The sequence below is a fragment of the Diprion similis genome, chromosome 4 (assembly GCF_021155765.1).
Source record: "Diprion similis isolate iyDipSimi1 chromosome 4, iyDipSimi1.1, whole genome shotgun sequence".
NCBI classification, from domain to species: domain Eukaryota; kingdom Metazoa; phylum Arthropoda; class Insecta; order Hymenoptera; family Diprionidae; genus Diprion; species Diprion similis.
This window is the reverse complement of record NC_060108.1, coordinates 16256852-16280559: the sequence shown is the minus strand read 5'-3', so window position 1 is coordinate 16280559 and position 23708 is coordinate 16256852. Positions and strand designations below refer to the sequence as shown.

General features: G+C 36.4%; 3 protein-coding genes across 11 annotated transcripts in view; all 3 read right to left on the bottom strand.

The window, feature by feature from the left end:
• LOC124406090 (nuclear receptor coactivator 1) overlaps nt 1-14263 on the bottom strand; it is a 58452-nt gene extending 44189 nt beyond the window's left edge. For 4 of the 9 annotated variants that reach the window (XM_046881452.1, XM_046881458.1, XM_046881455.1 and 1 more), the window contains exons 1-2: nt 13614-14261; nt 11139-12038 (exon numbers count right to left, since the gene is read on the bottom strand). In XM_046881452.1, the coding sequence (XP_046737408.1) occupies nt 11139-11167 (29 nt within the window). In that variant the 5' untranslated portion in view covers nt 11168-12038; nt 13614-14261. Of the gene's footprint in view, nt 1-11138; nt 12039-13613 lie in introns of all 9 variants that reach the window. The other 5 variants (XM_046881459.1, XM_046881461.1, XM_046881453.1 and 2 more) reach the window with 4 other exon arrangements.
• Nucleotides 14264-15598: 1335 nt separating this feature from the next.
• On the bottom strand, nt 15599-23524 carry LOC124406095 (ankyrin repeat domain-containing protein 39 homolog). The gene is made up of 5 exons (XM_046881466.1): nt 23314-23524; nt 22786-22890; nt 21952-22176; nt 16754-16882; nt 15599-16680 (listed from the first exon to the last, which is right to left on the bottom strand). Exons 2-5 carry the CDS (start codon nt 22865-22867, stop codon nt 16235-16237), a joined length of 882 nt encoding a protein of 293 aa, XP_046737422.1. The 5' UTR covers nt 22868-22890; nt 23314-23524; the 3' UTR covers nt 15599-16234.
• Nucleotides 19745-20943, bottom strand: LOC124406092. Its single transcript, XM_046881464.1, has 2 exons — nt 20302-20943; nt 19745-20216 (listed from the first exon to the last, which is right to left on the bottom strand). The coding sequence occupies exons 1-2, from the start codon at nt 20801-20803 to the stop codon at nt 19873-19875; spliced, it is 846 nt and encodes a 281-aa protein (XP_046737420.1). The 5' UTR covers nt 20804-20943; the 3' UTR covers nt 19745-19872.
• Nucleotides 23525-23708: the final 184 nt, after the last annotated feature.

The window sequence follows — 23708 nt, the reverse complement described above, 5'->3', positions numbered from 1 at the left end:
CAAAGAAGCCTCTGTTGTTAGAACACAATACATATGTACGATGAAATTTGAATAACAGAAACTTTGCCGCGGTTCTAATATCAAGAGAGAAGAAAAGAAAAAAAAAAAAAAAAACCACAGAAAATAAGTTCTAAAAAAGAACATCGAAACCGCCGAAGAAATTTCAACTTTTTTTAAAAGAAATAATTTTCTCATTAAGCGAAGAATTCTCGCAAGTTTTCGTTTGTCGAAATGAGTTTGAATTAGGCAGTATATACACATCGGGAACCATTTCACGTAGGTTTATGTGTATAAAAATATCACAAAGTATGCCCTTACATTGAGAGTCTGTATCATTCCTAATCCGATCATTTTTTTTTCGTCAAAGTAAACAAATTTCACCGCGCTTATCTCGAATCGAATGGACCGGACGTCGTCTCGCCGGCTTGTAGAAAAGAGGAAATTTTTGAAAAAAATTTGGGTAAATTTGAGAAGATTTTTCTTACGAGTATTCTTCGATCAGGGGTCGAGTATTAGGAATGAAAAACAATTGAGAATTGAAGAAAGCAGCGTCGTCGTCGCGAAAGTCTCAAAAATCCGATAACTTGTAGCCTCTGGTTTTATCTGCGCAACAAAACGCAACGAACGACCTACATATGTATAGGTAATATAAATATGTGTATATACACGTACGTATAGGCGTATCGAGCCTTTTCCGTAGAGAGTTTACTCTGGCAAAATTGGTCGTTGTGGCGGGGATATTGGCGTCGGTCTGTATGACGTCAATCTGTAGTAGCCTAATCAATAGCTAGACTCGAGATGCGAGTGCGAATTCACCTCTGATCGATTCTCTTCTAAGACGATGCAGAGGTCGTTAATTTCGTGAGACACGCGCTGCGCGAAGACCCGAATTTGCCTCGTGTAATGATTTTTCCTTTTGAGGTGTAAAAGCGAGCGGTTTTTCGAAAATAAATCACACTATAGTTTGAAAGATTTCGAACGCCATCCAACGCTCTTCAATAATTTCCGTTTCCCTTTCCGAAAGGAAAAGAAAAGACCAAGAATTTATTTTTAAATTTATTTGTGAACACATTAGTTGTTTTTATAAATCAGGTTTATTGAAGATTTCGGCAATCGTTCAACGACAACGTAGCAACAATTGTCTAAAAACAGCACAGCGGAAAAATTCAAACATTAATGAACAATAACATAACTCTTAAAAGCGTGATTTGTGTCTTTGAATACACACTTGTACGTAATATTTAAAAAACATTTTTAATTTACTCGTAATTAATGAACCATTATAATTCCCTCAAAAATAAAAAAAAAAAAAAGCATGCGCGTCATTTTAGGCTCGACGATAAAATTATGTATTACAAAAAAATAAAAAATAAAAATAAAAACGAAAAAAAAAAAAAGTCAGAATGAACAAGGCTTGAAGGATTCAATTTTCAACTACAGCGCAATACAATTCGTGCAGAGGGAATACTGAGAATCGAATAACAGTTTGAAAAAAATATGTCGTCTAAGCCTAGCCAACGTTAGACGAATGGAAAAATCTAACACAAGGCCATTACTCTGAATTCCCCGAGGGGAATAGGTGTGAAAACAAAACTGGAAACAACGTGTGTAGATACTAATAACTCAATAAAAACGATGCTACCTTACCTGCATAAGCGTTAAAACAATTAACGTAGCTACATTGAAAATTATTATATTTAACACAGGGTTGTGCGCGTATTCACAACGTGTAGTGGCAGAAAAGATATCGCGACCTTCTGAACAAACTTTCTAAACAAAACGTCGAGGAGTGTCTTCGTCTCTTCAACAATATAACATCGAGAGAAAAGAGTTTATTTACTGTTAACGAACATGTGAATACTTGGATATGTCGAGACAAATGTTTCGTTATTATTATCATCAAAGTTTAGTTGAGTAAAACATGATTATTTTAACTGTTAACAAATTTCTATAGATCATTATTTGGCTGACATGAGTTAAAATTTGATAATAATAGGAAAACATTTATTGCGTCATATCCAAATACACGTTTGTTAATAGTTATAAATAAACCCTATTCTCTGTGAAAGAAATTCTATAATTCGTCGCGATCGTTCGTCGTCGTCGTCATCGTTTCTCAGATTGTGTCCACGTAATAATTTGAACGTTTCGTCGAAGCTTCGACGAAGGAAGAGGACTAACGACGACGCAACGGACATCAAAGGTATAATATAATATAACATAATATAATATAACATAATAATATATATATATATATATATATATATAACGCGCGTTTAAATTTCACGGAACACATAACGGTATGGTATAGTAATAATAACAATAATGTATTAATACCACTAAGAATTCTCCGGGGGTTTTCCTCGAGTTATGTAAGCACGTTGAACACGGAATGATAATCTTCAAATAGGTCTTTCAAGTATCCAATATAATTATCGTGTAACAAGATCAACGATAATATTATCCACCGCACATTACGTAACTCAATATTCCCCCATTTACATTTTGCGCAATATATAATATAGAATATAGAATATAGAATATAGAATAAGCTGAATATAATATGTGAAACATATTTTTGGTCTTTCTCTCTCTCTCCCTCCCGTTTTCCTCCCGCATGTCGAGCGCCAACGTTAGTCGTTTAAACAATAACCGCCACCGCGTAATATTCCGTGTTATTCGGCCGCTGGTGTAGCACGAAGTTCAAGTATGTGGCTTATAAAAAGCGGGACGATAGGGATTCCTAAATCTGTAGTTACTTTGAAACTCCCGCATTACATACTAGTTCACGATTGCAGTTTAAACAAAACTTACGTCTTGCCATCGCGGCATCAACATCAGCATCAACAGCATCAAGTATAATAAGTATTACGCGTTCTTACGTCACGAATAACCCGCGACCGAAAAGCGGGAGCAACGAATACGTTGTCATCGCGAGAAGAAAAACAAGAAATGATATTCAAAGAACGTGAAAATCATCCTTTCATATCCATATACATACACACAAGTCCAATAAGACGACTGTCATTCGGGTTTCACTATAATTGATAGAAGACTGACGAAAAATGAAAATAAAAGGAAAAAAAAAACCGTTCTAAAAAAAAAAATTCACTACCACCGATGATAATAAGTAAAAACTTGAAAGAAAGGAGATAAAAGTGCAGATACGTTATCTATAGAATTTTCTTTTTCCGCAGATCTCGTGCAGTAAATATATAATGAGACAATGGTGGAGTAGACTTCAAAGAGGCTGTCAGAATTTTAATTGGGAGAAAAGAAAGAAAGATAAAAAACAGAAAAAAAAAAAAAAAAATACTTTCTTAAGTAATAAATAATTACACAGGAAAGAAAAAATAATTTTTCTTCAATTTTTCACTTTTATTATGGACATTTGGTTGCAGATACTCGCGGCAGAATTTTTTAACACTCCTCCTAAATTTTCTTCGCCCTACCCATGGGACCCTCGTTCGGTTTTAATATGTTTGTTAATTCACAGAGAGATGCAGTTTAACGGCAACAACGGAGCTCGTAAACTCCGCTTTCGAACAGAACGTAAACCTAATTTAAGAACGCTTGTCAAGGTTAAGGCATGCTCCGCTGCAGGAGTCACTGCCCCTCGCAAAAGTTTGGCCGCATCTCAATTCGCTTGCCGAAGTTGCTGTTACTGCTGCTGATGCTGATGCTGATGCTGATGCTGATGCTTGATGCCTGTTCCTCTCCTCCGCAGCTGCACCAAACGAACGAACGAACGAACTAACGAAGGAACGATCGAATAGAACGAGATGGAAAAGGAGCGTGGAACTGATGCACCACCACTACGTACCTACCTACCACCACCCCCTACCATTTCCCGGCATTGGTTCACGCGAACAATAACGTTTAGATGTCCTTTCACTCACACCGGAAGAGGAAGAGCGACGATCTATATAGATCTACGGTAAAACAATGACGAAGCGGCAAAATTCAAACTAAAGAATCGGGGGGAAGAAAGAATAAGAGAAAAAATACAGGGAGAAGGTGAAAGCGGTAGAAAATATTTACGTAACAGAGATAAGAAGGTTATTGATAATAATAAAAAAATTAATATAACGAAGCGAAAATATAATTTGAATGTTTTAAAAGGGTTTCTGATAAAATCATTATCAAGGTGTGAAATTACAGTACAGTAGGTGCGAGGAGGTTCGTTTTCATGGAATTGAACAATGCAACAGGACAATTTTGTAATTGGCGGATCGATTTGTGGAAGAAGGAAAGAAAAAAAAAAAAAAAAATGTTTAGATCCGAACCTGTATAATTTTGCCGATTAGCAACGAACACAAGACTCATCGACGCGTGAATTCTGGGCGCCGAAATTGCGAATAGATTCCATGTTTAGAAATCAATGCGCGCGAATAAAACAGTTGTGTTGAAATAGCGTTTCGTGCGATAAAAAAAATAAATAAAAAAATACAAGATTTCACATTATAATATATACATTTTTAATCAATCATCGACAAACTTTCAACGGAATAACAAGAATAACGTACACATTACTATAACGATATACTTGTATTTTCGAAATTGTTTATTTCTTTTACGCTTCTTCTTCTTCTTCTTCTTCTTCTTCTTCTTCGATAATTATGATTATCATTTTGTATAATTAATCGGCGCGGATGGATATTTATATTTACAGTGAAAGTGGATGATGGAAAAAACAAGACTAAAAAAACTTTAACACATATATATATATATATATATATATATATATATATATATATATATATATATATATATATATATATATATATTATAATAATAATAATAGTAATAATAATACGCGTCGTGTTTTCACGATACGATTGATAAGATAGATTATAGCTATGTACCTACGTACACCATTCAGGTATACAGATGATGCGGCATATACGACAAGTGTGTGTGTGTGCGTATTTATATGTCGTATATGTGTAAAAAAAAAAGTCCATCGAATTTGAGCGCAGCATCGTAATGAACCTTAAAGAGAGAAGCTTCACTCCATCGTGTGACATAAACGTGTATATTATATATACCTATATTATAACCTGTATCAACTAGAATTCTCACGACATCATCATCGTCATCATCACGACATTTCTCCTCGTCATTGTCTAAAAGCAACACTGATTTTGTTCGCGTATCAATTCTACAATTTAAAATGCAACTCTGTATTACTTAAAGATCGGTTCTCTTTTACGCGCGGCATCTTATCGTTACGACTTTATAATCGTCGATCTCTCCTCGCATCAAATACGCGTCATTTTTTTCTTTTCTTCCCTTTTTCTTTCTTTCTGTCTTTTCTTCTTTTTTTTTTTTCCTCTCTTTGAGAAAATATTTGTCTCCGATACGTAGGTGTTATTTTTATTATCGTGAGAACTGTGTTCGCAGCTGTTATTATACGTATACGTACATTTACGTATTATTTTATACACCAGTTTCTGCTGCGCGTGTGGTTGAAATGCATCGCCCGGCCTCCGCAGCATGTGCAAAGACGAGTACGTACATATTATACATTTCAGGTATACACGTATACATATATCGACTATATTATATATTCCTGTCTTCGTCGAACGCAAAGAAACACTTCTTCAAAGAGAGGAAAGAAGGGAAGAGAACTTGTAAGCCACGCACCGCTGCTACCGCTGCCGTACACCTGATGTGTATAATAATATATATATATATAACAATCCAACAACTGCGGCCGCCTTGAATAACGTCCATATATGTATACATATAAGTAATAATTATAACGGGGTCACGTTCACGCGTCACTTTGACGATAAGTATAATCTTTTTCACAAATTCCTCTCCTTCCTTTTTCTCTCCTAGCTGCTGTTTCATTTCTCATACTCTTACCGACACCCCCCCCCCCCCCCCCCCCCCCCCCGTCCCCGCATCCTTCCCTCTCTCTTTGTAGTAAATTTTAATTTCCTCTGGAGTGATCTGGTCGTTTTTACCCAAGAAAATTTATATAAATTTGGTAAGAAAAAGAATAAATAATAAATAATATTTCACGTAAATAATGTTGCACAACGCTTTTGCAAGCAGCAACGCACCATTGACAACTTGCTAACCTAACATTTTACAGGGTCACAAATGCGAGAAAATGTGAATTCAAATGTATACATATATGAAAATTTCGAGAGAAGTATAATTTTTGTGCTGGTAATATATTCGGGCGATTATAGACAGAGCTTTGCGACTAACTCTGAGGGGATGATGATGATGATGATAATGATAATGATGATGATGCCACGCTAGGTAACTGCAGAACGGTTCGCTGTAATCGGTACCAGCGAAACGAAGACTAGAGTGAGGGAAGGGGGGACAAAAAGTATCGACGGTCCGCTTCTTCGCTTGCCTCGAGTCTCCGGGCGGCTCAAGTTCTGCATCAGCAGCACAGCAGACAACTTCTGACGTAACTTGCAGATAGACACGATTTCTAAAATCGAAATCGACAGACGACGACGCCTTGCCTTAATTCTCCCGTCTCATACGTATGTATTATAAATACATAACCAAGAACTTATACATAGAAATAAATGGATGTGAGGAGAGAGAGAGAGAGAGAGAGAGAGAGAGAGAGAAATATAAAATAATACGGGTGGTTTGATATCAATGAAGAAAAGAGTAAAAGAATTGTGACAATAAAATACTAATAATAATAAGAATAATAATAGATAAGTAAATGAAAAATCGTGTCACACGTACGAGGAGATTTAACGAAGATAAAATTTCAAACGTTTTTATTACTCATTTCGCAAAAGCAAGCGCACCGCACGAACGCGTTTGAATCGTTAAAATAGAGATGAGACTCACGGTCAGCTGTTCATTCTATTTAAAGCTCTAAACCCAAGAAGGCTCTTCTCTTTCCCCTGCCTGACTTATCCAATCGTAGCAGCGGCAGCAGCAGTAGCAGTAGCAGTAGCAGTAGCAGTAGCAGCAGCAGCAGCGGTACTTTTCTACTATCTTTGTCGCCTTTGGACGCGGGCAAAGTCCATCGCCGCCACCACGGTCAACACTACACACCATCAAATAATAAAGCTACAATCTAAAATTTGTGCTGCATTTGTCAGACGACGTTCCCAAGTCCCGCTATTCGTCGTACAATATCAACAAATTTCTCGATAAATTGTCAAATTCCTCGATAATCGTCGTCGCGTCATCCATGCTATACCTTATACCATCAACTAATACAAAGACCTAAGGTTGTCATAACTCTTGTTGAAATTTTTCATTCGCGTAGAAGAAATTAGTGGATATAAACGGAACTTGGATAACATAAGTGTAGAATACAAAATCGTTCAAGAAATTATTATGACTAATGGTGGAAGTAGGTACATACGAATTGTTTAACGAACGTACACATATAATTATACATTTACTAGATGCACATATTTTTCATCCCACGATGTCTTTTCGGAACGAATAACAATACACGCATATATCGCACGCACGTGTTGGTATTTTTAATAATAAAACGTCTTCAGCGATGAACGAACGAACGAACGAACGAAAGAACGAACCAAGTTACAAGTTGGCTGTTGGTTACAGTTACGCAACACAATGCAGAGATTATATTATATGTATACTCGCACAGCAAGTAAGCACAAGCAAGCAACAGCAGTAGCAGCAGCAGCAGCAGCAGCAGCAGCAGCAGCAACGAGCGAGTGTGGTCCACTTTCTCCACGTTAGCATTGAAACATATTAAACATGTCACGCGGCCACACACAACTTGCAAAGGCAGTTTGAATTGGTTGAATCTACCTTCTATCCACCGCCACCTTATACCATCCACCCACCACCTACCTCTACCTCTGCACTCGTCTATCTGCCCAAAAATCCATGACATGTCTCTCTATCTGAGTCGTTTTTTTGCATTGTGATTGAAAACACACTCGACTACTCCCCCTGCTGTTTGTATAGTTGATCGATATTAGTTGAAGTGAACGACGACCGAAACGCCCACCTACTCGGAAGGCAAGCAGGCTGAAGATCGTGACGAGATGATATGTGTGTAGAAAAATCGAGTGACTTTTCTTTGTGTGTGTGTATGTGCGTTTGTATAGATACATTCAAAAGGTATACGTATATGCAGGTGGTGGGTGCGTCAGCAGAGTTACCAAGAAATCTTAATTACATAGACGAAATAAGAAGAGAAAAGAAAAAAGAAGATACACATGGCAATTCGCCAGGTACCAAGAAGGTGTAATTAAAGCGAAAATACATTTATTAAAGAGCGCTGGGGGGGGGGGGGGGGGGGGGGGGGGGGGGGGGCAGCACTAAATATAAATGAGTAAATGCACAAGAAATAAATAAGTAATACGGCATTAACGCTTGTGAGAGAACGAAATTACACTCGCCACAGTTTTTAATAATTCTGTTTCACCACCGGTCTTATATACTCTCAGGCTATAAATATAGCTATATGGTATATATGACGTATATCAGTGGTGCTACTGCTGTTGCTGCTGCTGCTGCTGCTGCTGCTGCTGCTCCTTCTATCACTCGTATATATTATGTACATGATAAATTATACGTTTCAAACGTGTAGTTCCAATAATGGTTTGATTCTAATATAAAGAACAAGAAATACATTTTTCAGGGTTTCAATGTGTAGTCCCCCCCAATCCCTTTGCTCTCTATCTTGCTGATATCAAGTTATTTAAGCTGATTGTATGCGCATGCCTTACATATTATGATTATTGTTATGATCGGGATTATTATTAATCCTCTTCATCGCTCTTACAAGACTTTAGGTACTAAGGGCAAAACAGAAAGCCTCATATTCTGACCATAGACGTATTACTGTTGATGAATACTTTGATTAAGATTCTAATTAAGTACGTTGAAAGTGGTGCGCGTTAAAGTTATACAGAAATAATGGAAAACTGTCTAGCATTTATATTTGAGTGATTAAAAAAGTAAAGAAATTTCCCCGATGTTCGGAAAAAAATTTGATGAAATAAAAAAGAATAAAGATAAACGAAAATTCCATCATAATTAAAGCGAAATAGAGATAGAAAATTTGAATCCAGTCCTAAAAGCATTTGGATTGACTCTTGACACATAGTTCAAACAATTAGTCGGAGGTTCAATGTTTTCATAATCGGATTTTCTTTTCGATATGACGCCACTGGCGGGACTAACAATAAACCGAATGGACAAACTGTATCTAGTTATAGGTATAGTGCAAAAGATTTGGCAATGCGGCGCGCTGATATATAATCAGTGAAACTTGGCAGCGTTGTGACAAACGAAAGGCAGGCGGTTTGCCTGTGACTTTCAGCAATTTGTTAATACACATTATTGTTGTTACTTAGTTGGCCCGTCAGTCACGTATTCTCTGGAAAATCTGCCGCAATATACGGTAGGAAAGCAACGTAACGCAACGGTAGCAGCAGCAGCAGCAGTAGCAGTAGCAGTAGCAGTAGCAGCAGCAGCCCAGTTGTTCAAAGATTGATTGACATGCCGCGGTGTTAAATGTGTCTCAATAAACAAGCGATCAGAAACTTGTTTTTTTTTTTTGTTTTTTACATTTAAATTAAAAACGAGTGGATATAATAACGTGCGACAGTTTGGTACATTGTTGAACACACAAGGTCGGTTTTCTCCGTATCACCGTCTCTCAATCTTTTAACGCTAGAGTTATTTCTTGCGCAGTAAAATCGTGATGAGGAAAACTTTCATAACTAACTGTCTCTAAGAAGGACGAAGAGAATGCTTATTCGCAGTCTGTCCAATACCGATGATTAGAGTATAAACAAACGACGTTGTTGAAAAAAGTATATACATATATATGTATATATATATACCTTGATAATAAATTGATATTTTAAAACGTGAAAAGTGAAAAAATGCATCTCGTATCACGGGACGAAAGAATATATAAAAATAAAAGAGAAAGAAACTTATGAAATTCACCCATCGCGATAACGATCTCAACGGTACAAAGATTGGCAAGGTATTAAAAGAGATCAAGAAATGGTTAAGGTCACGTATTCGTTGTCAGCCGCATGCTCGGAACTGAACCGAGGTTGACTTGGCACTTGCAACGAGTAAAAAGCAAGCGAGCAAAAATTACCTGCGCGCGTATATCTACAATACATAATAATACATACCTACGTACGTATATTTATATAAAGTAGTAGTCGTCGTTGTCGTCGCGGTCGTCGTCGTCGGAACGACGGTAGGAGAAGGCGGAGGAGGCGGCGACTTTTCTCAGCATATTCAACGATGTCGTTACAGACTGATAAGACTGGCCGGCTAGATAATATTCACTTATTTGTGAACTGCTTGCAGTGACAACTTGTGCTCGGAGTATTTAAAAGAAAAAAATTTACATGTGTAGGTATGTTTAATGCAAATTTACACCGCGCTCTACAATTTATGCACTTTTTTTTTTTTTTTTTTTTTTTTTTTTTTTTTTTTTTTTTTTTTTTTTTTTTTTTTTTTTTTTTTTTTTTTTTTTTTTTTTTTTAAATCAACTGTAACGAATCATCGAATACCTCGAAGGATGTAATAGAGAAGTCGGTGGTTGCTAGATATTTGTAGAATTATATTAGTATAATAAATCAACGCTCGTCGTTGAGTTACACGGGCTAATTGCTGTCGATATCCTTTTGTATCGTGTATTGCCTATTAATATTAATCAATTGAACTTGTCGTCGTAGTACGGAAAGAAAAAAAGAGAAATAAAAAATAAATAAATAAAAAAAAAAAAAAAACCGACCAACTTAATATATACCTACGAAGTTGAAGTCTCTATGACGTCATACATACATACATACATACATACATACATACATACATATTTCATATACTTGCGGCCGTGATCGTTCTAGAAAATACAGATTATATAGATGATCTGAAACGACGATGGATAAGGACGACGACGACGACGACGACGATGACGATGACGACGTTGGAGACCGTTACACAATGCGAAATATGTAACATGTACTCGTATATGTGTATCTATATATCTGATATATATATATATATTACTACTACTTCGGGCAATTGGAATTTTTACAATATTTTCAAGGGTATGGCAACGGTTGTAACCGAAAAAAGACAGAGAGATATATTGACTGAGTATGAATAAAGTGAAAAAAACTCACCCTGCATTTTCAGCAGCAGCAATTGACATGTGCCTCCTCTCATCGAGGTTGGGCGAGAGATGATAGAGCGAAGAGAAATCCGTGATCACTGATGTACGTTATAAACTAAACTGATCAACACACTCGTCGTCGTTGATTTTTTTCTTTCTTTCTTTCTTTCTTTTCTTCTTCGAGCAGTAGTAGTTTTTAAATATTACACTTTACTATTTTACGCTTCGTTAGCGTATCGATTAATTTCCTTTTCTCGCAATAGTATTTTTTTATTTTTTAACAATCATGTACGAATATATATATATACATACATATATATATATATATATATGTATATCACGTATATTTTTTATTTATAAATATAAAAACAACACCACTATCACTAGTCAGCCTCGGCACGAACCATTTTATAAATCCCCTTCTATAGCAATATACACACAAGACACACGTACATGTAGGTAAGTATTTCACTCTTCTTTTCTCCGTGTTATCCGCATCAACACAACTTGCGTTTCTTCTCCACAAAATTTTTTCTTCTTCTTCTTCTTCACCCACCACGTTTAAATTTATATAAATAAATTTTTCAAGTTACATGGATAATGAAAATAATTAATTCTTCTTCCTTATCGTAGAAAACCAAATGGTAGAGGAGTCACACGTATGTATTATATGTACATATATTTTGCTTATACATGTAATAATCACTGCTTTTTACTTCGTCAGTCGCGGTGGCAAGAGCAACGGTAGTATAACACAGACACGGGACACACGCGCACACTGATTGTTAGACAAATATCGTCGTCGATCTTTTTAAATAATACGTGTATAAATCCGTGGAGGTCAGAGAAAACACGTCACATCCGACCTAGATTCAATATTCACGTCGTCGTCGTCGTCGTCGACCCAAATCTGCACAGAGAAACCCAATATGTTCGTCGAATAAAAGAAAAACACCGATAACAAATTAGTGTTGGGGGGGGGGGGGGGGGGGGGGTTTAAAACGATGATCAGAAATTTATCGGTAAAAGAATGAAATTTTCGAAAATTAATAGTAAAATAAAGAAGCATACGTCAGAAGCGGAGTGAATGAAAATTACATAAATATGTTTCTTTCGACCGGATTGATGGTGTAGAAACTGAGGAGTAGAGGTTTCGTAACCCTAACCTCACAAACCACAAATCACTCTGTTTGGTAAGAACGGAGAGCGTTGATTGAAACGGACTTAAAACAGCTGAAATGACGTGACGACGACTTGAGAAGCGAGGGAGGGATCATGATGACTTTTACGAAAACGGAAATCGTTGAGTTTTTCAAGCATTTGGTTGATTTCTTATTTGACAGCGGAGTAATAGTTGTCAAATGTCGAAAGAGATATCCGGTAATTTAAAATGCTCGGATTTCGACACGATAACACTCGTTTCTTTTATCTATTATCAATACGATTCGCGCATGGATCGACAATGCTACGACGACACTTTCCTCGATTCGAAATCGGCGACGACCGTTGGATGTTCTGAGATTGAAAGAAGAAGGGAGTTTAGAACAACGAGAAGGAGAACAGATTTACGCCGCATTGTCCTCCGGCAATATCGAATAATGGCTGTTACGTGCGTTTTTTGGCTCGCAATCAGTTTCGTTAAGCCTCATCGCGTAATACATTTTTTTCCATTCGGGCTTGCAATTAGTCGAGTGAGTGTGCATGTAATGCACGCAGATAAGTACGAAGGAAGTAGGTTGGTCAGTCACCAGAGTCAGCACAGCAGAAGGTTTAGTTTACTGCGAAGTTTTGTTGATCGCGACACCGGATCTAGGGGAGCCGTTGCACGTGCGAAAATTCGAGAATATTAACTTGAAACTGCGGATACGCGATGCAAAATATGTATATATGTAGCAGGTACGAGCGGCCCGCGTCGTTCGGACTGCTTCCGAAAGTATGAACTAGAAACTAGAATCTCGAGAGGCTAGAAAGAGCGGAAAGGATAACGTAGACAGACACGACGAAGAGTCACGAACTGACTGGTTTCGCGAGACTGACAACCGCGTTGTAAAAATTGTCCCTTCTTTTTTACGTCTACTTGACGACACCGCGGTAATCCGACGCAGACTGGAATTGAATAGAAATGAAATTGAAGTAAGCACGTTTACGTGTTGACATCAATTTTCATTACTCAATATCTCGGGTTCTATTATTCCCAACAACATCGTCGTCGTCACGATTTTTAATCCCTCCGACTTCTGATATTCCTTCTCAAACTCACGCGAGTATTATTATTAAATTCATACGTATTGCAAAAAATCACTCCCACACACTTGTTATGTAGTATGATATTGCATCGTTAGAGGTATACGCGTTGCGCTCTGCGAACAATTTTCGCAGAGAGAAAGAATGTAATGTAAGGTAATAACTAGAAGACTGGTCCAAGTCGCGTAAGTAATGGGGCACCAACAACGTGGAGGAATAACAAATGTTGCGCGTATATTACCACGATCCACGGTCCACGGGTGTAATAATACGTGTAGAGAGGCGCGCTGTTCCCGTCCTTAGTTGCGTCTACCTATGTGTGTGTGTGCACTTGATTAGGTACGTGACGTCACGATGAGGGTTACATTGCTTAGCGATTGTCACCAGGCATAGGTGGTGCATAGAGGCGACGACGTTGATATATACAAAATCACCGAGTCGAAGTGTTGCGACGTCGTCGATTGCCGTCGCACACTTCACACTTGACACAGCACGCACACACACGGGTTAAAAATCTATCCCAGTTTCGGAGAAACAAGCAGCCGCGACTGGCCGAGAGCGACTCGACTCGACTCTCTTCCCACTTATTTAGCAGACGCGTTTGCACTTGCACGACACACCGCGGCGCAGCACACCGCACACACAAAGTCTGGGTTCTCCTGGGTTGTTTACGTCGCCGCGATAACCAGACGAATCGCCGTCGTCGCTGGATATTTGCGGTGTCCGAGAAATGGCATAGTTACGAAATTTCCTTATATTTTTTTTACCACGTCATACGGCGGGGAGTTGAAACAACGTCGTAAATACGATAGAAAAACCGGGCACCAGCCGATACGCAAACCCACTTGGGTTTACGTGAAACAACTGACTCAACGCAATCAACTGCAAGCACGGCAGACCAACGGCAGAATCCGCTAGGCGGCAGCACGTTTATCTTACGTGGGGCTCCGGCGGCCGCGTTCACGTTACGCCGAAGAACACCAAGAACTTTACGATCGACGAGGGCCACTCTACCAATATCAAGACCGCCAAGTGCACGGAGTCGGCAATGATCCATGCCGCAGAAAACTAGACCAGACGACCTACATATTCGCCATTCTATTTCTCTTCGGATTCCTATTTTTATTCACATTTCTCCACTTCTTTTTATCATCCCTCCGTTCAGGTATACGCGCGTACAGAGCCAGCATGTGCCGATTGCGATATTCTTCTGTTATTCTTTTTTTCTTTTCCTTTTTTTGTTTTTAGTCAAGTTGAAACAAAATCTCCTCGCACCCAATCATGCCCCATGATTCTCTGAACAGTATTTCTACCGGTGGAATAACATCGTGTTTATTTAATTTCTAAATTACAATGAGTTTGTTGATCAGATTCCTATGATAGTCTACAGCGAAAAAAAAGTGATCGTTTGTTTCAAGCGCGGCGGTACCAGATCCTCTATTGTTTTTTCATCATCATTAGATTTTCATTGTTTTTCGATCTATTCTGAAATAGATAATTATTTTGTCACCTCTTAAAATCGTATTTATAATCGCGCGCGTGAGGTTTTAAACGAATAAACAAAGTTCATCCGACTTTTCCTTTATACACGGAAGACTGTGCTGCGCGTTCTCTTTCCTATTCCCCCCTCCTCTTTCTCTCTTTCTCTCTCTCTCTCTCTCTCTAAGTTAATAAATATAACTGTGAATTTAGCGCGCGTACGACAAAGCGCGCTAAACGACCTGCATGCTACAGGCGAACTTTTACTTATGGGCTCTAGCAAATTTTATAGTAGGTAACATCTGAGGGACAGTCGCGTTAAAAAATTCCAAACCTTGATGTCCTATTAAGACTGTAAATCCACATATGCGACATTCCAAATTTTATTAATTGATAATTCCAGAAATGTTTTGTTTCAGAATAATAATAATAAGAGATCAGATCACGATAGACATTGTTTTTTTCTACCCCGTTTGACGAAATAACAACGCACAACAATAAAATTAATGTTATACTATATAGACGGTAAAATAGTAGAACGATACGACTACAAGATTAGACGCGATTTTAATTGCTGACTTCTTAATTTGTGACAAACATCGGATTTTATCGACCGATGAAACGAAAAGAAAAAATATGTTTGTAAAGTTATAATTCCAATTGCCAGAATAAATTAGAAAAACTTGGAGCAACTGTAAATTGTGGGAATAACAGTTGTTCAAAAACAGGACCCTTGAACAATAATACAATTTATGCATTAATACATAGATTGTGTGTTTTTCTATCGAATCAAATATCATATACTTATGGAATTTCCTTTTGAAACCTTCTGTTAAATGAAAACTGATTTGCACGTACAGTCATGATAAGTGATACTAACTAGATTTTATTCCAGCTACGTCTTTGAATTGCGTCAGAATCATTATTGTTATTATTATTACCTGTGCAGTTATTATAACCTAGTATTAATTGCTTATTGTCAAACCCTCTGCAGAATTCATAAGTTGCCGAAAATGAATCTCTCTCTCTTTCTCTCTTATACACATTACGTAATACTCGATTGATTATAATTATATGACCGTCTGTAATGATAATTTAATAAATTCAACAAGTGTGTAACATAAAAAATGCACTACATAATAACGGTATAGAGAATAATAATAAATTAAATGACATTCTTCTGGCTACAAAGGATGTTTTAGATTTTACGTAAATCATGTTCATATGAAGTAAACTATCAAAACATCATATCAAAATTCAAACTACATAAGCACTCTTCTGAAAACAATATACAGTCCCAATCTCATCTTCAAAACATCTCCAACATCTGCCTGAAATTGTAATTTAAAATATTAGAAATTTCACTATTTTGCCAGATGTATATTATCGAATTGCTTCCATCAAACGGACGAGCTTCTCGTTTCCCTTGTCCGCAGCGAGCTGTAAAGGTGTTCGGCCTGCGTTATCAGTGATTTTGAGATCTATTAGAGGAACCAAAATTCGACAAACACTGATCGAATCTGCTATAATTGCTCTATGTAGAGCCGTGTAACCATCCGCGTCTTTGATATTTGGATCTGCTTTAGATTTCAGAAGGTATTCAACGACTTCAACGTGCCCTTGGGTTGCTGCTCTGTGAAGGGCAGTCGCTTTTCCTGATCGGGTTTTAGCATCGACGAACGCGCCATTTTCCAATAGCATTTTACACACCGAAAGATGACCATTGCGAGCGGCGTAATGCAGAGCTGTGTAACCAGCCAAATCCTCTTTGTCAATGAGAATTCCTTTCTTCAGTAGTTGTTCGACACGATCTAGATCATTTTGTTGTGCTGGAAAGAATGTTACAGTAAATAAAAATCGATTCAATAAAGACTAATATAATAGTACTGCGTGAATATTTACCTGCATACCAGATCCCACGCTCAAAATCCATTTCTTCTAATGTTTGTCTAACTGACGATGCCCCCTCAGCTGAGCAAGAATGATCTTTGCTATGATGTGCCATATTGGTTTCCCTGAAACTTGTACATTCTTTTAACGTACCGACACAAGTTAATCCATTATTCAATTATATTGTTGATATATTTTATTTCATTGACATGATAATGAACAGGGCTATGATGCCGAAATAAGAATACCAGGTTGTCATATATTATTATATTCAATTACGTAATATAGTAAATACAATTATTATGGAATGTGGGACTCAGATAATAATGTATAGTAAATTAGTTCGTGACTTTTCAAGCAGTAAGACAACAGTATGAGGTACAGTTTTGCTTAGGTACAAGTTTGTTTATAAAATAAACACTATATAGTGTCCCTCAGTTAAGAAACATAAATTCAATTAAATAACTTACAAAGTTATTCCCTTCACCTTGTATAGTATATTAAAAAATCAGTAATAAAAAACTGGTCAGAAATGAAATAATAGATCATTGAAATCCTAATACGATCACAGAATTAGTTGTCAGCAAAAAAAAGTGGTGCTTAGTTACAAATAAAAGGATGTTTAAACCCTCACATCTTGATGTGGACACTAAACGCGTTCCAAACTCCATAACTATATGCAAGTATTTGCTAGTGTTAAGTTAAATTGTTAAATAAATAATTTTTAGTAAAAAAAAAAACGTTCATTCAACCAGTGAAAACGTTTTTAAATAAATTGGAGCTTTTCAAGCACTTTAAATTGTTTTGAAAACACACTATAAAACATTGATTCAAATATTTAATGCTTACAGTTAAATAAACTGTCAAGACATTCAACAAACAACTTATCATCGGTTTTCAAAAATTGAATTGAAATTAAGTACGACATGTTTGAAAAATTATTAAAATTATCAACTCTACCGGCATCACAAGATTCATAGTATATTATAAATATCAATCGCTTGGGACGTATAAACATCGACTACAGATATTACATGACAGGTGTGTTACCTATGAGGAATAATAGGTAACTGGTTGCAGAATCTAATAGTTAACCAATACATCGTAGACTACTTAAGTAAGATATAATTTTTTTTGTTTTCTTTTGTTGCAATAATGCAACTGATTCAGGTTTTGTGTTTGACGATCAGAAATTTAATCAGCTTGAGGTGTAACTAGAGAATGTTGAAAGAGTTCAGTCTACGTTTATAATTCACTGTTGTTACAGGTTGTGGTACTGCTATTTAGTCTAGATTTCAAATCATAAATACATATTTTCTACAATCCATGAGAATTAATGAAAAAAAAAAATTGATCGTTGTGCCCGTATACAGATTGATGAAATATAATTTCGTCATAAGAAATATTAATCCTTTGCTTCAAATATATATATATATTTATTTATAAATATATAAATATTTATATATTTATATATTTATAAATTCATACGTAAATAAACTGTCGATATAAACTTGGAATAGAATAACCAAATTGACAATTACTTAATACTTTCATATTGTGAAATTCCTTCTCTGTAATCGACATACCAGTTTAAGCTGAGTTAGTCCAATACACCAATAGTATTTATATATTCCTATGTTAAATGGTAACTACCTATTCTAATTTTTTTGTTCTGTTGCATCTTTGATACTGGTTGCTTTAAAAAAATACAATTCGTTTCAGAATAATACGCTACTTACAAGAGGAATACCTTTATCACCATTTTTAGAACTGCAGATACTATAACGTAGGTTTGAAATCAAGGCAACTTGAACAAAAAAAAACCTGTTCACAGAATCTTGTAGCATTTTAGATTATAAGTTACACTGAGATAGTTTTGGTCCACGTTGAACGCACGTGGCGTCAATTTGTTTCAATATATTTTCACAGATTTTTGGTAACATTTCACGGAGACATTCATTCAAGCGAAAAGGTTTGTGGCTTCATACTACATTCATTGTGCAAATGGTGCTCGATTATACATGTATATTAGAAGTTGATACATTAAGTGTCCAAATAGAGCTTAAATTTCTCTTTGCAGAGTCCAAAGTATTTCTGCTTCCCCTGTACTAGAAACAACCTTGTAACCAAGCTCCGCCAAAACGTTTATAACAGGAACTGGTGGTCCTTGAATGTAAAAAACAAACAAGAAAACTAAGTAAATTTTTTCAGCAGTTTGAAGTAGGTGGCAAATTATCTATTAAATTGAACATATATAGAAAGCATAATAATTTTATCACTAAATAGTCACCTTTGATTGTTATGCCATTGACCACATTTTGGCCAGAGTTTGGAAAGCGTCTAGTGAGTGCCACGGTCTCCTCATTCGATAGACCAAATACTGCACAATCAGTCGCAAAAGGAGAACCCTTCACGGCAACATAAGAATAACTTTCCGTGCTGATCATGCTAGCCAGTTTTTCAGACATGACTTCTGAATACTTGAAAGCTCTGGTAGTGGAAAAACTTTAAATGACGTTGTCTTTTAATTCTAGAATGCAAAAGGGTATTGCTATTAAAGTTCCAATTTGGTAAACACACTCACCTAATAAACAAAATTCAACAAACTTGTCTACAATTCTTGATGTATAAGTAAGGGATTGAAAAAAAATTAACCGACTAAAAAAGAATAAAAACTTTATTCAACCATTTATGGTATTACATTCTTAATCAATCCTTGTCTTTGAATGATTGCTTTATGTGATCAAGCACCATTTAGACGTGACTTAGATGCCGCATCTCAAAGTAAATGAATTTTTCTTCAGTAACTGACATAAGGGGCCACTCAAATATCACATCAGCTTCACTGTGATGACCTGTGACAGGAAGTTTGGGGGGAATACACTGCTAGTGTCACGTCTCGTTTTTTATTTACGCGCAGTAATTTGGTTTTTGATTGGACAATTAAGATTATTCGTCATATTTTTAACAAATTTTCAATTGTACAAAGGAAGAGGCACAGTGCGAGAACGGAGTAGATCACATAACGACGAAAGGAGGGTAAACAGCGGGACAAAATATTTGAAGAACCCCTAAGTGATTCAATTATTTTACAGCTTAGTTGCTTCTTCCAAACACCCGGGAGCCCTGTATCATATAACATGAGGCAGTCTACTTCTGTTCTGATCGATGACTTGTCGTTCACGTTCTTCCTTGAGTTGCATCATCCGAGTTTCATGAGCCCAGCGTAAATCGCTGTGAGCTTTATCCCTTTCATATTCCCATTGAAATCTTTCAAGTTCCAAAGTTTTGCGCCGGAGTTCTAATTCAGCAGTGCGTCTAGCAGCTCTTTTCTCCAGTAACTGTTCTTGGTAAATTTTATTTTGCAGCGAAGAATGCCCCAGAGAATGCCTTGTAATTAACGAAGAGGGAGAAATCCTTCTTGAGCCGTAGGTTTTTCTTTCGTGACTGGTTGTTCCGCGTTCTTGAGATCCAGCTGGGAACAATTTGCGTTAAGAACACAAAGAAATATGAAATCAAAGGATTCAAAGAAAAGAAATATTTTTTATAATCAAGTTTACCCGCAGAAGCAGTTTCTGTCACATCTCGACTTCCATCCCATTGCCTGTTGGTTCCAGCATTGCTACCAGACTCATTACTTTGTATATCGCCATCTCTATTGGCCCATTGCGTTCCAGTTTGCATCACAAGTTCAATATTTGGTGGAATATTGTTGCTTGCGACGTCGGCGTAAATTTGCTGTTTGTATCCCCAATCATCTAAATTTTCAAGCTCAGTATCTGTGATATTACTTTGTTCAAGTTGGGCTGAAGCTTCCTGATTGGACCATGTATCAGTCTTCTTGATGCTCTGGATAGTTCCTTTATTCTTTTTACTGTTTGCAACTTGGATAAACTGTTGCCTTACATCCTCGGGACATTTTGGGCAACGTTCCATGTGCCGTTCCATCCGTGTTGCATTTTGAATGTAAGATTGATCGCAGAACTTGCAAAATGCAATCACCTGCGCTCCGTCTACCTTTTTGTTGTAATAGTTCCACACAATACTCCGTTTTTTCACCATTGTGAGCAAAAAGTTGTTCTTTTTCACACTTAAACACACACCCTTAGCACCTTAGTTTTATTTTCTCAGATTAAGTATGTACGCATATAAGCATACATACATTCTGGTAAGTAATCGATATATTTAATGCATTGCTTTCAATTTCAAAAGTTGCTAAATAAAAAACTAAGAGAAAAAAAAACAATGCGCAATTGCAACTCTCAGAAACTTGGAGTTTAAAAATAAAATTACGACAAACGAACAAATTCTCTTTCAGTTATTCTAACCGTTTATTGTACAGAATAAAAAAAGTTTCATAATATTTGACAGCTCATACGCGTATGTAAATACATCACAATATTCAAATGTCAGAACCGATGTAACGTAACCTCAAACTTTCACCAAAGATCGTAATGCTGGTAGAAATTAGATTGGAGAAGCGGCGAGATACTTTTACGCGTCATATCAGAAATGCAAAGTTGATGAAATCGTTCGAATTCGGAAATAAACGGCAAACGATTTTGTATAATTTTATATACATATTTTATTCACGGATCTTGACGCTACGCAAAATACGGACATTGACAGACATAAGAAAAGGTGGCGCTCTGGGCATGGGGATGAAATTGGAATAAACAGGAACAAGAGGGGAAGCCGAAAATCGGAGGGCATATTGCCATGGATCAAATACAAAACAAACAGTGTTTCGTACTGGGAAAATTCGATTTTTTTTATCGTGTTTAATTTTTACTTTCATTTTAATTTTCGAGTCATTATTTTTTGAACGACTATTTCAACTCGTCGACTTGGGGTGTTTCGATAGTTCGTAAGGACGTAGATATATAAGCGTGGTATTTCAGTAAATCTTAAAATGTAAAACTCCGAACCATTACTTTTACATTACAAAAAAAGAAAAATTAACAACGGTAAAATATCAAGCGAATAAACATTTTTAAACATCAAAATTTGTCTTCCAAAATGAAACAATTAAAACATTAATATTAAATTTATACTAAGAGTAATTGTCGAAAGTATTTACGAATTTACCCACTTACTTGTTAGAAGTTATGTTAAATATAACAAGTAATGATAGTATTTCCATTACGACAGTTTGCTTATTAATAAAAATCTTCCACATAACAAAATGCAATAAAATGTAACCCACATACCAGTTTTAATTGGTGGCTCAGGTTCAGGCTCGGCAAAATCCTTTCTCATAGTCCACATGTACTCATTGTAGTCCTGTTTGACACTGGTACTAGAGGATGCGACAACTTTGTAACCAAGTACTTCTAATGCAGTTAAAATTACGCAGGGATGTTGCAGGTAAACGATAGTGGAGTCGTCACAGTACCCTCCAGAAGCAAACCGAGTTAATTGTTCTATGTCAGCAGCTAAAATAAATCAATGCTCGCTGGAGTCACATTACAAATGTGCAAAATTCTCTGAATTGATACCTTGGCGATAAGGTATCTTAATACCATATTTACGATAATAATAAATATGAAGCTGATTAGGATTTGTGTTCAGCTAATATTTTGCACTACCTCACTTATTGACTCAATAAATGAGAAATTTTTTTTTCAACTCAGACAATAAAACCATATTTATTGAATATTATTATCCAGATCTGAAGATAGGTTGAGTATTAGTAATTTCTTGATAGGATCTAAAAGTGTATGAAATTCAAGGGACTCCAAATGAATGATTTAATAATTGCGAATACAGCATATAAGATAAATTTTTAGAAGCCACATGATCAGATGAAAACTCAATGAAAAATGAATTTTGCATTTAATTTTAATTCAATATTCTACAATGAACCTACTTCCATCCAACCATAAGCGATAGGATTTTAAAATTAAGGCATGATGTTACAAGCGAAAAATTGAAGGCGTAGAGGATGAAAGTAAATTACCTCTCAACTAAACTAATTTGAAATATTATATGTACTAATGATCAACTGTATCCTTTTAATGCCTGTGTGATTATTTATCGCGTACCTTTAAGACCCGAGACAAGGACTCTCCAGGGATACCTGTGACTATACGAAGCAAGGTTACCCCTAACCAGAATGTATGGCATCTGTGATAGCAATTTTAAACGAGCTGCAACATACACAAACTTGCTTTAGAATTGACATAGACTTAAATGGCACTACAGAATAGCTGCTGTAATGATCCGTGAATAATTGTTTGGTGAACAACACGTTGACATCGAGGAGTAAAAAGATGTAGAAACTTATTATTATAAAAGCGGACGGTGAAAATGAATTTTGAAGTACAAGTTAAAAATGCGGTGACATTTTAATGACAATAATGCAACTCTATAATGTTAATTCATAGGTTAGTATAGTTTACGTTGGAATTATAGAAATGGAAAACAGACAGCAATGGGAAAAAAGTGTCTAAAGCGGACGGATGAAATCAGTGGGAATACCAAACGCCCACTATCCAACTGTATGTACATACATAAAAAATTCAGGAGCAGACCTTTAAATGTAAAAATCTGAGTAACAGTGATTACTTTACCACTCAACAGCTTTTCAGTCTCGTAAAAAGACTTGAGTATCAATTGTTTGTCATAATTTGATATCCAATCTGATTGAGGTATTTCGTTCGTTGCAACGGCCTCAAGAAATTCGAAATTATTTACTCAGAAAAGTGTTCACATCAAGGCCAAAGAGGCTATCTGCTCTTCACACGTCACAACCATATACAAACTAATATAACGACTGCGTAAGTACGGAAACGGCAACATTTCTACCGATTTCCGTATTTCACATTGCATATCAGTGGCTAACTTCATAGATAGCCAGTTCCAATGGCGCCAAATGTTTGAAATTGTACCGCATCAAGGGAGGAGTATATCTGAACATAAATAATTTCAAAATTAAATGTTATACAAAGTTTTATTCATGTGTGCG